Source organism: Urocampus carinirostris, chromosome 13 (assembly GCF_059441175.1).
Source record: "Urocampus carinirostris isolate Australia breed hairy pipefish chromosome 13, RoL_Ucar_1.0, whole genome shotgun sequence".
Classification (NCBI taxonomy): domain Eukaryota; kingdom Metazoa; phylum Chordata; class Actinopteri; order Syngnathiformes; family Syngnathidae; genus Urocampus; species Urocampus carinirostris.
In genome coordinates, this window is record NC_142361.1 from 20,232,470 (window position 1) to 20,244,868 (window position 12,399).

The window sequence follows — 12,399 nt, forward strand, 5'->3', positions numbered from 1 at the left end:
ACAAATATTTGCAGAAAGATCCGGCAAACAGGACAGTTGCCATCTGTATTTATTAAATCGCTAGTACCGTATTTTCCGCACTATAAGGCGCACCGTGTTATAAGGCGCACCTTCAATGAATGATATATTTTAAAACTTTTTCCATACATAAAGCGCACCGCATTATAAGGCGCTACAGTAGAGGCTGTAGTTACGTTATGCAACCATTAGATGGTGCCGCGCTAAAGGGAATGTCAACAAAACAGTCAGATAGGTCGGTCAAACTTCATTAATAGATAACAAACAAGCTTTCCACAACTCTATTCACTCCCAAAATGAATAAACAGCTGTTTTATTATTTTCTCTGAGGTAAAGCATTTTCGTGACACATCTTTGAACGACAGCAAGGCATAACATTTTACTTTTCCTCCATTTAGTCAACACGCAATATAGTGACACTCGTAATATAGTGACACTTGTAATGTGCAAAAACAATAACAAGTGCAAAACAATAACAATAAAGCAATAACATAATAACTGTAAAATGTTAAACATAAACACACAAAAGAAAAACATAAAGCTCAGCTCCTCATCTACAAATCTCTCGAATTCTTCTTCTGCAGTGTTCGAATTGACTATCTCAGTGAATGGGCCATCCAACAAGTCCGGCTCTGTCTCATCAAGGTCGTCATTAATCGAGTCAGTGTCGCTGTTGTTGTTTGGCAGTTCGGGGACAATTCAACAACCCACTGTTTAAGTGTGTCCTCTAACTGTGGCCATTTCGCTTTATTGCCACGGAAACTTTGATTAGTCTTCTTTACTTGGCGCAGCTCATCCTCATGCTTCCTCCACTTCCGCACCATCGTTCATTAATGTTAAACTCTCTTGCTGCTGCTCTATTTCCGTGTTCTACTGCGTGACTGATTGCCTTGAGTTTAAACTCTGCGTTGTAAGCGTGTCTCTTAATAGAAGCCATTTCAGGGTCTTTATACAAACGCACAAATAAAAGAGAATCGTTGTTTAATATTTCCCAGTATGCACAGCGCACTTCTTCTTCTACGCGAAAAATGTCGGTGGCTGCTTACCGTAAGTTGCGAGACCTGTCGCGGCTCAATATTTATCCATATATAAGGCGCACCGGATTATAAGGTGCATAGTCAGCTTTGGAAAAAAAAAAAAGATTTTAGGTGCGCCTAATAGTGCGGAAAATACGGTAATTATGGTACCAAAGAAAGAGTATGACAACCTGCTTTATGGGCCACCATGCAGAAGTACAACATGGGCCAGAATTTAGTTCAGACCATTGAACTACTGTATGCCAATGCCAGCAGTGCAATATTTATCAATGGTAACATTGGAGCGTGGTTTTAAACACTCGGTGTTCCATTCTCTCTCTAACTTTATTCAACATCTTCATGGAGAGGATCATGTTCGAAGCCCTGGGGCAACCTGAATGTTCAGTCAGCATTGGGGTACACAACATGACTAAGGGCCCGGTCACACAGCCGTTTGCGTCTGTATCGCGGCTGAATCACGACCAGAAATTTCTGCCCGTGAAGCAGACGCGGTTGGACGCTTTGAGATCGCGATACAGACGAGATACAGCCGTGCTTTACTTGCGGCAAGAAATTCACACGCGGTTGGCCGCGCGAAAAAGTTTTGCGCTGCTCAAAACTTTAGACCACGGGTAACCGCGGGCGGCACACGTGGTACACACGCGGATATGACGCGGTACAGACGCGGAACGACGTGCTACGGCCGCGGCCAGGGCGTGGTTACACGCGGGTAGGACGCGAAATTTTAGCGGGTAATCACGGGTGGAGCACGGTCATAGCACGTTTGTTCTGCGCCTGTATCGCGGCGTTATCACGTGAATTAGCGGGTGGAACGCGTGTGACATGTTTATCTCAACACAAGGGGCAACGTTTAAGCATATTGTGTATTATTTGCACATTGGAAATGTTGATTGTATTCATAGATTTAACCAAAAACAACAAATTTTATGACAACAGTTTTACAAGGGGGTTTACATTTTTCATATTTTTGGCGGGTAAATATTTTTTTCCTCATAAAAATTTAATGTATTGCTCTTTCTTCATTTTTGTTTAGTGTGATAGGTATATGTATTCTGATCTTTGGAAAGGTGGTAGTAAAAAGTATCTTAAACATTTTCGGGTGTGCAGCATACATTTGGATGTACTTTTGTTCATTGTTAAGTTATTTGTCAAACATTTGTTTTTTAATTGTTTTATATTAAGGAATATTCTGTTGTCTTGTGCACTATTTTTTCAATCTGACCAAAACTCCAATATTCAAAAATAGGATGGAAATATAAATGTGTTTAAAAATAAAATCCAATTCATCGTTCAATTTTAAGAACAATCTACCAATTTATTGATTTTTTTTGGGGGGAATCGTTAGTTGAAGCCCTAATTTGTTTTGCATTTGTTTTAAATTAATGCAAGTTTACACCTGGACCAACTCACCACCCTCTAGAAACTGAAGCTATGAAAAAACGTGAATTTTGCCATAAGCTTTGGAAAGGTTTGAAATAAAAAAAAGAAAAAAAAAAGTACAAAACAACATTTTTAGCACTGCATGTGCAATAAAGCTGAGAAGAGTAATATGTAATATTATTTTGTTGTTGGGTTATTGTTTTCGTTCTGTTTTTATTTTAATGTTCGAATAAAGTTTTCATTCATTCAATATATTTTTTGACTGCCGTCTAGCGGCCAGACGGAGCATTTGTTTTGCATGTATTGTAAAAACTATAACTTTTGACAGAAATCGCCTAGAGACTCGCTTCTTTACTTGACATTCTCAGAAATCTGTGGCGGGCTGGATTAACTAATCAAAAGGACGGGGTCCGGCCCACGGGCTTTAAGTTATATGTTCATGATCTGAAAAAGAGGTCTCTAAAGTGGTGCCCGAGGCCACCAGGTTGCCCCATAAGGTCACCTGAGGGGCCTGGGGACCCGTTCTGAAAATAGCTCACCAGTGCTGGGTCATTGGGATTTTCTAGTGAAATAATGTTTATAGTGGTTGACTTCACCCTAATTTCAATAAATAACCTGGTAATAACATAATAACAACGTAGTAATAACATAAGCTGTTGTTTTAGAAATGCATATAAAACTGGTTGGCCTTAGGGTTAATTAATTACAAACAGTAGCTTTGAGCTTGAAAAAGGTTGGAGACCCATGATAGTGTATAATTCCATGTTTCAAAATTCAAAAATGAGCTATTTGGACATCATTGTTTTACTTATAACCATATCTTTTACCTATAGTACTCCTTACATCATTTCATTCCTTTCAAAACTGAGCAAACAAGACTAAGCTTACTTAAAAGTTAATCGCTTTCAGGTCACATGCTGCTTATGGAAGACACAAACTCCACCGCTGTACTTCATAACGAACAGTGGCTCTCTTATGCGTTCATTTAGCCGCATATTTTGCACTAATCTACTTTTCAGTTTTCACGCTCTAGTCTGGTGTTCGCACCCCTCTTGACTTCTCACAACTTCCACTTAGAGGAAATCAAGATCAATATAAAATGACTTTGTCCTTAAAGGGAGCTTACCATGTCACAGCATTCAGCTGGTACGCTTTTATTGTTACAACAATGGCTGCTAAGGATGGAGAAGAATTACCGCCTGGGATGTTTGTGTACGGTGGACCTTGGAAATATCTGACTTTTTTGAACTTAGTAAGTACAACATGCGGGAAAATATGATTGAAACTAAGAACATATTGAAGACAAATATTGTCCTTGATGTGTTTCAGTTACTTCAAATGCTATTTTTTGGACTGGCTGCTGTGAATGACCTTCAAAATGGGAGAACTTCTGCTAGCACCCTGAATAGATGTACAGATCTAATATTCTCTACATTTGCGTTCCCTGTGGGCATGGTGAGATACAGATTTAAAAGGAAATCTTCCCAAAATTACACAACCTGTCTGTAGAACTTCTCTTAACTCTTTATTAGTTTGTTGTTGTTCTTTTTTGGGCTATATTTTCCTATGACAGAGAGTTGGTCTACCCGGCAACAATTGACGCCTTCCTCCCTCCTTGGATGAACCATGCTATGGTCTGGAAAATGTTCATTTCCAACATTTATTCCCAATGTATGTTCCCTGAAAGTAACTCTTGTAACACCTCATTCCTGACTTGTTTTCTAAGCATACGATCGTCCTTCCATTGTTACTTGGGGAACTACTGGTGCAACCGCACACCTACCCTAAGACAAAGAATGCACTGGCCACACTGGGTTTCGTGGGTGTTGGTTACCTATTCTGGTAAGTTTCAAAAAAGAATAAAACAGAATGGGTGAACTGGTGCTGCAGAAACTTTTATTGTCATAAAAAGCATTGTTAGCTTACTGATTGTGAAATTCAAGGTTGTGTACAGCAGTGACGTGGGGTAAGGTTTGAGGGACAGACAGGTTTACAATTCAAAAAACCTACATTTTATTAATCAATTGATTGGAAGAGCAAGAAAGCAATAGAACTGTAGCATAGAAACAATGTTTTATTGTCTTAACTTATAAATTAAATCCATGTGCTCGTCCTTTTGAATACCCTTACTACACTTCTAGTGTTTGGGGCTGAGGTATGTGACAACTCTAAATCCCTGGTTTCACTATCGCCCTCTGCCATGAGGCAAGAGAAATGTGTGCCTAACTCTGCATATGCAGACCCTCAGCACAGTAATACGTTACATACTGCTCCATTTAAATAAAAGCATCCATAGATAGATAATCCTCTATTTTGAAGTAGTCCATGCTACAAGAACCAAAATGTGGATGGCTTGACATACTGGTAGCTTGCGAATACTCTCACTTTTTCTCTTGCTTGGGGCTGAGGGGTGGGGCACACAGGGTTGGGTAGGGTTACTTTAACTTGATTACTTTCAATTACTTTTGGATTAATCCAAAACCAAATATGCTAATAAAAGACAAAAGAAACTAAATATGAATAAAATTATGACTCACAACACGTGGTAAGCTTTCTCTCCTGGCTTTGATCTCTTTGATCTCCGGCAAAACGAACATAAAATGCGACAGAAACAAAATGAAAATAAATCCAAACAGCTTGCCAACATCATTTTTGCCGTTCCATGTATTCCGTTACTCCCCAAGCCTGCACAAAATTAGTAATTTTATTCATATTTAGTTTCTTTTGTCTTTTATTAGCATATTTGGTATTGGAGTAATCCAAAAGTAATTGAAAGTAATCCAGTTAAAGTAACCCTACCCAACCCTGGGGGCACATCAGAATCCTTGATCTTACTACCACACTCTGCATGAGGCAAGAGAATTGCATGCCTCGTTCTACATCTGTTGAATAAGCTCAGCACAGTAATACTGTATGGTACATACCAATTGTAATAATATTCATAACATAAGGTGAAAATTCAGCAATTTTGAAAAAACTAAATGAGAAATAACTTCAACATTGAAGCATTTGATCTATTTCTTATTTTATATTTCCTGCCGACCACACATCACTTGTGTACCGTATGTGTGCAATTTCACATTATTTCAAATACCAAAGTCTTAGGACAAAGCACGTTGAGACAAATAAGAACATACTGATTTTAAAACTTCTGTTCCTCTCAAAATATTTTGCAGGATTCTCTGGGTGTACTTCTCAGCAGGAATTTGGGTGTATCCCCTCCTTGGACATTTCAATGCAGTCGGCCTGCTGGTCTTCTTCTGTTTTAACATGTCTCTGGTGACCTTGCTGTATCTTCTTGGAGACAAACTCAACAGCCTCGTGTGGAGAAAGGCAGGTGTTTAATACTGATGGAGGAAAAGTCAACAGGGCCAGGATAATTCCAAAACCTGAAAATCTGTCCCGCTTTTGTTTCAAAGGCAACGGACCACATTCCTTCACACTGCAATACACTGAAAAATGCTTGAGATTAACAGTGCAGATGTGATTGCAATGTGGAAACGACATTCTAATCACACTTGAAGGATTTGCGATTTCAGGAAATCCTTTTTACAAGAGTGGTTTTACCTTTTTCATTAAGTTATACCTTTCCAGTTTCATATGACAACCTCAAAAAGGACCAATAAAGAATATTTGAGAAAGTGTGCCTGTTTTTCTCTCCTTAAAACTGAAATCAGTCTTTGTGTTTAACCACAATCAATGAAGGAAACATGTGGCTTGCCCACACGTAGTCATTCAAAGCAACCTTCCACACAGACAAACTGGTGATATTTAAGCCATCTTCACCAACAAGTTTGTGTCCATTTCATCCGCCTTGGAGGTCTCTATATTCTTTAAGGTGGTGCAGGTAGTTTGGATCTGCATCCACTAGTCCAACAGAAAGGATCCTGGCCAATAAATGCAGATCGCCCTCACTCAAGTCTTTCTGTCGACACACAAAAACACTGATTATCGGATTTGTTACAAGCACCCAGAGGCTTTAACAGAAGTACTAACCTGCTTATGGGAGCTGGTTTCTGGTGTCTTTGATTTTAGAGGTTTGCTTCCCTGTTTAATATAAAAGTCAGGTTAAAACATCAGCCCTTAAAACATAAAAATGTTTCTTTTACGTGTGAGTTCTCAGAAATCGACACTGATGCTCACCGTAAGCTCAACAATGAATACTAATGAACCCTTTCATAGAGTTGTCAAAGATTTTCGTTGTTGTGACATAACAAAAAAAAATACAAAATAAAATCGCAAAATGCAGGGGAAAATAAATGACAAAGAAAGCGAGAGAAAATAAAAGACAAAATTCGCAACCAAAATGTATGGATGACCTATATTTCATGTTGACACTATCTGTGTATTATTTGTTATTGCAACATCCATTGCAGCCTGGTCACACTGGAAGGGGGATTACCACATGTGCGGTCCCTTCTCAAGGTGTCTTCATTTTCATTTTCCTCATGTTGAGGTTTTTGAGTTTCTCCTTCCCTCATGTAGGTTTTAGATCAGGGATGGTGTAATAATAGTCTGTAGTTTGCAATAGTCTGTAGTCTGTGCAGCCCTTTGAGACTCCTTGTGATTAAGGGCTATACAAATAATCATAACTTGACTTGACGAGCTAGGCTAGAGTGCCATTGATGATTAAAGACATTTAAGATCTATTTTAGATACGCTGCCATGGACTGCTAAAGACGTCAAATATCAATTTCAGTGGGGCAGTGAATAAGTTAGCAAAGTGTTCAAACGTTTAGCTAGTCGGCCATTGACAGCTAAAGACATCAAAGATCGATATCGCTAGGCTGCCATAGACGGCTAAAGACGTCTAAAATCAATTTCAGTTATGCTGGCAGTGAATGAGTTATCAAAGTGTTCAAACTTTTAGCTTGCCAGCCATAAACGGCTAAGATCTGCACTGTTAAAGACATCAAAGATCTACTATCGCTAGGCTGCCATAGACGACTAAAGTTGTCAAATATCAATTTCAGTGAAGCTGGCAGTAAATGAGTTAGTAATGTGTTCAAACGTTTAGCTAGTCTACCATTGCCGGCTAAAGGCATCAAAAATCTATTATGGCTAGGCTGCCATAGACGGCTAAAGACGTCAAAGATGAATTTTAGCAAGGCTGGGAGTTAAAAGCAAGAACAATATCATGTTTTACTTACCTCTGTGAGTCCTTTCGAGAAGCACATAATGATGACGAGAAGGCCAACAACGGTCTGTTGATTTGAAAAGAGTCAATATCAGAATTGTAACATCTACATAAATTATATACAGATTAGTTATTGACTCACCCCAAGCAAGTACAACATTTTTCTTCTTGGTTCTTAGTCAAGTAAGAACGAAATGTTCCCTGCTGACTCGCAGCTTGAACGGAATGAGAGAACCTGCGTGACAGGCTGTGCGATCTTTTAAATTCTTACGTCAACAACTACGTCAAATGGGGTGTTGCCGGCATTCTAGTTTCATTTTTTCCCCCTACTATTACTGCTTTCTTTGGTAATAATTGTATTTGTAAATGGTACATTTAAATGCAACTAGACTACACCCAGGGCAGAATCCGCAGTATATACTATAATGCTTTTGCCGATGTATCTTATTAAAAAATTAAACATTTCACATTTTTAGGCAAGTTGTTTTCAATAAAATGTGAACTTTGTGCCCCCCAAGGACATTTGAAATACAACCAACTAAATTACAACATATGGGTTTTATAAATGAGCATTATTTTTAGCTAGCTATGAAATGAAATGATCTGCATTTATATAGCGCTTTTCAAGTCAAGACTTCCCAAAGCGCTTTACAGTGTGCTTCACATTCCCCAATAGCGGCCGTGCAGCCATGTAAGGCGCTAACTTGCATATTAGGGGTATTAGGGGTTCAGTGTTTTACCCAAGGACACTTAGACATGTAACACACAGGAGCCGGGATTCGAACTGCGATCTCTTGATCCCAATAGGAGCGCTCTACCTCCTGAGCCACTGCCGCTATCTAGATATCTTTTTAGCTGTGTACCTAGCTTTCTTCCTACCTTTTTAGCTCTCTAACAAGCTACTGTGTCTAGCTAGTGGTTTGTTTTTAGCTTTCTATCCGGCCATTTAGAAGGATTTTACTCTTTTAGCTAGCTATCTAGCACACTTTTAGTTGTTTACCTGTTTACCTTTCTATCTAACTATCAAGCTACCTTTTTAGCTACAGTGGGACCTCGCTACTTCGCGGTTCCACGTTCGCGGGTTCAGAGCTTCGCGGGTCTAAAAAATAATAAGAATAAAATAAAATTTATTTATTTATTTTTTAAATGTATTTTTTAAAGCATTTTTGAAGGGGTGTCGCTACTTCGCAGATTTTCACTTTTCGCGGGTTGTTTTGGTCCCCATTAACCGGGTCTAAAAAATCCTAATAATAAAATAAAAAATAAATTAAAAAATGTAAGCATTTTTTGAAGGGGCGTCGCTCCTTCCCGGATTTTCACTTTTCGCGGGTGGTTTTGGGCCCCATTAACCGCGATAATCGAGGGATTACTGTATTTAGCAGGCCATCAAGCCAAGTTGCCATCAAACTAGGTGCCCTTTGCGCCAATTAGTATCTCTCCGCTTGAAAAAGGTTGGAGAACCCTGGATTAGAGAATGTTCTTTTATTCAAATTGCGAAATGTGTAACAAGGAAGAGAGATCATTTAAGGCTGTGGTTTCTCTCTTTCGCTGTGATTCACAAAAAGTAAAGAAAGCGCCCAGGTATCAAAATTATCAATATGTAATCAATCGGTTTAAGTACTAAACTGAGAAATAAAAGAATTGGTGCATTTATTGTATTTGTATTTCTTTTTTTTTTCATATATGTTGGCTGTTTTTTGTCTTATCATATCTAAAACCAACAGTAGCATCTTATTGTGAGATCATGAACTGAAGAGTCTGATTCGAATCAAGAATAATTATGAGAATAATGAGATATAATAATGAAAATAGTAGTATTAGTGAAAATACTTTGTTGAAAGTGTTGCCCCTATGATCCGTGAACCGTGAACTGTACTTGCTCAACTGCCCTGTACAAACTTTTGATTTTTTCTTATTCTTCATTCTCGACATGCTTGTTGAACATCCCGGTTATACGACATGATGGGTAAAACATGTACTGGAGTTGAACAGTTCCATTGAGGTTTTTTTTTACAATTAAAAAATTGAAATATTAATAATAATATCATCTCATCTCATCTCATCAGCTGCACCGCTTATCCTCAGTAGGGTCGCGGGGGTGCTGGAGCCCATCCCAGCCATCATCGGGCAGTGGGCAGGGGACACCCTGAACTGGTTGCCAGCCAATCGCAGAGCACACGGGGACAGACAACTCACTCGCTCATTCACACCTAGGGACAATTTGGACCGGACAATTCACCTGAAATGCATGTTTTTGTAATGTGGGAGGAAACCAGAGTGCCCGGAGGAAACCCACGCAAGCATGGGGAGAACATACAAACTCCGCACAGGAAGTCTGGAGCTGGATTTGAACCCACCCATGACATGAACTGTGCCGCACATGCGCTAATCACTGCGCTGCCGTGCTGCCCATAATTATATATATATATATATATATATATATATATATATATATATATATATATATATATATATATATATATATATATATATATATATATATATATATATATACAAGTTACCTGCAAATGGATGAGTCACAACATTAGCTTTTCTGTTGGCTTTGATCTCTTTGATCTCTACAAGGGGAATTCATAATTTAGTAAAACAGAAACAAAACGAAAATAAACCTAAACAGCTTGACAATATCAATCACATTACTGTGCATGTTGAGAAATTTGTCAGCTGGGGTAATAATGTTTAAAATTAACTTCTTTTGTGGAGCACCAAAAAATGTGTCTTACCATTGCAGTTCTCTCTGGTAAGACTGCCAACAAACCCTGCCTCCCGGTCACATGTCAGAAGCCAAAACCAAACCCTACCCCATACCAGCAGATAGATATATATATACTATAGATAGATATATACACTCACATGTCAGAAGCCAAAACCAAACCCCACCCCATACCAGCAGATAGATATATATATATACTATAGATATATATATATACTATCTGCTGGTATGGGGTGGGGTTTGGTTTTGGCTTCTGACATGTGACCGGGAGGCGGGGTTTGTTGGCAGTCTTACCAGAGAGAACTGCAATGGTAAGACACATCTTGACAATATATATATATATATATATATATATATATATATATATATATATATATATATATATATATATATATATATATATATATATATATATATATATATATATATATATATATATATATATATATATATATATATATATATATATATATATAAAGAAAAATAATTTTCTGGGCTCGTGAGGACAGAATAAGGCTGTAGGCCTTATTACTCACAATCATTTATAGGATGACAAAAGTTTGTGTGAATTTCCCAAAATCCAGTTTCACAGCAGTCCTTTGTCCCGACTGAATCCTGCAGATGTTTTGATAAGACTCAAAGCAAGACTTAATGCCTTCCTTCCAACTGTTAATAAGAATACCACTTAGAACAGGACTAGTGTGAAAGAAATGTAACTACTCCGTTTTGTAAACTAATATATTAATCGTTCAAGTCACAAACATTACAGTTGCATTAAAAATGTCACTACACATATACATATGGTTAAAAATTAGATATATTGATACCTCTACATACAAGCTACGAGAAATTCAAGATACAAGATGTCTTTTAAGCAAAGATTTTCCTGGAAATACAAGAGAAAATCTAAATTACTCGAGCCCGGGGCGTTAAAGTAATTTCATTATCATTTATTTATTTTATTACAGTATTTTTATGTGTAGTCGCTATATGATTGTGTTTTTAGTGATCAGGAAGATGTTTTTTTAGCTATTTAGGGCTACTCAGATGTTTTTATCTTATTAATTATTTTTTTTATTTTTAGACGTTCTGACATTTTAAGCACGCGCAGGCCACATAAATTATATGGTGGGCTACATTCGACCCGCTGGCCATGAGTTTGACACGTGACGGAACAATGTAGAGACTGTATAACGACTAGAATAATGGATACATTGAGTCGTCAAGTGAATAACTAAATTTAATATATGGATAATCATAAAGTGCATTGATTAATTAATATAATGGCCATTAGGAATTAAAAGGATATAAATGGAAAACATATACAACTATGACTATATGGGGTGACGAGTTTTCAATATTTTAACAAGTGCCTGGATATTATCAATAATGGTAATGAGAATAGTGAAATGTGTGGTAATTGTACAAGTAGGGCATTCTCTGAAAAAAAATACTTGCTCCACTTGTTATTAGTCACATATTTTTCTTATACTCCAGGACAGGGGTCTCCAACATGGTGCCCGTGGGCACGAGATAGACCTCTAAGACCACCTGAATAGTCTGCGGACCGGTTCTGAAAATAACGGGTCATTGTGGTTTTCTAGGAAATGTGATTTCTAACTGGCATGTTTGCAGACCTGTCAACTATACGGTTTCACTCAATTTTATACATTTTTCTTCATCATTTAAATTTTTGTAACAGTTTTTTTATGGGAATTTTGATTTTTTTTAAATTAAAGACTCAGTTCTTAATTAGTGTCACGACCAGAACGGAAACAGGACCCACTTGCGTTATGTTTCTCACAAGTATTATTGGAGGAAAGAGAAAGAGCTGCGCCCACGATCCGGTGTTCGCTGGACGCGGACAGCAAGTCGCTCTCGCACTCGGATTGTGCTCCAAACGCGGAAGAAGATCTTCCGTAGCGAGCAATGGCGGTGTCAAGGAAGGAAAATACGGGTCAGTAGCCGGGACTGGGAGAGCAAGGCGTGGTCAGGGTCGGAAGTGAGTCGTAAGCCAGAACTGGAGAGTAGACGTAGTCGGGACACAAAAAGTGCTCGTTAGCCGGGACGGGAGAACGGACGTGCTCAGAAGC

The 12,399-nt window shown here is 38.2% G+C and overlaps 1 protein-coding gene and 1 long non-coding RNA gene across 2 annotated transcripts; one reads left to right on the forward strand and one right to left on the reverse strand.

The window, feature by feature from the left end:
- Positions 1–3,400: 3,400 nt before the first annotated feature.
- On the forward strand, positions 3,401–6,049 carry LOC148353994 (androgen-dependent TFPI-regulating protein). The gene is made up of 5 exons (XM_088351813.1): positions 3,401–3,687; positions 3,765–3,890; positions 3,968–4,069; positions 4,162–4,277; positions 5,612–6,049. Exons 1-5 carry the CDS (start codon positions 3,535–3,537, stop codon positions 5,778–5,780), a joined length of 666 nt encoding a protein of 221 aa, XP_088207939.1. The 5' UTR covers positions 3,401–3,534; the 3' UTR covers positions 5,781–6,049.
- Positions 4,315–9,763, reverse strand: LOC148353995 (uncharacterized). Its single transcript, XR_015852547.1, has 4 exons — positions 7,715–9,763; positions 7,586–7,639; positions 6,432–6,482; positions 4,315–6,360 (listed from the first exon to the last, which is right to left on the reverse strand). It is a non-coding gene; the product is annotated as an uncharacterized LOC148353995 (long non-coding RNA).
- Between the last annotated feature and the right edge of the window lie 2,636 nt (positions 9,764–12,399).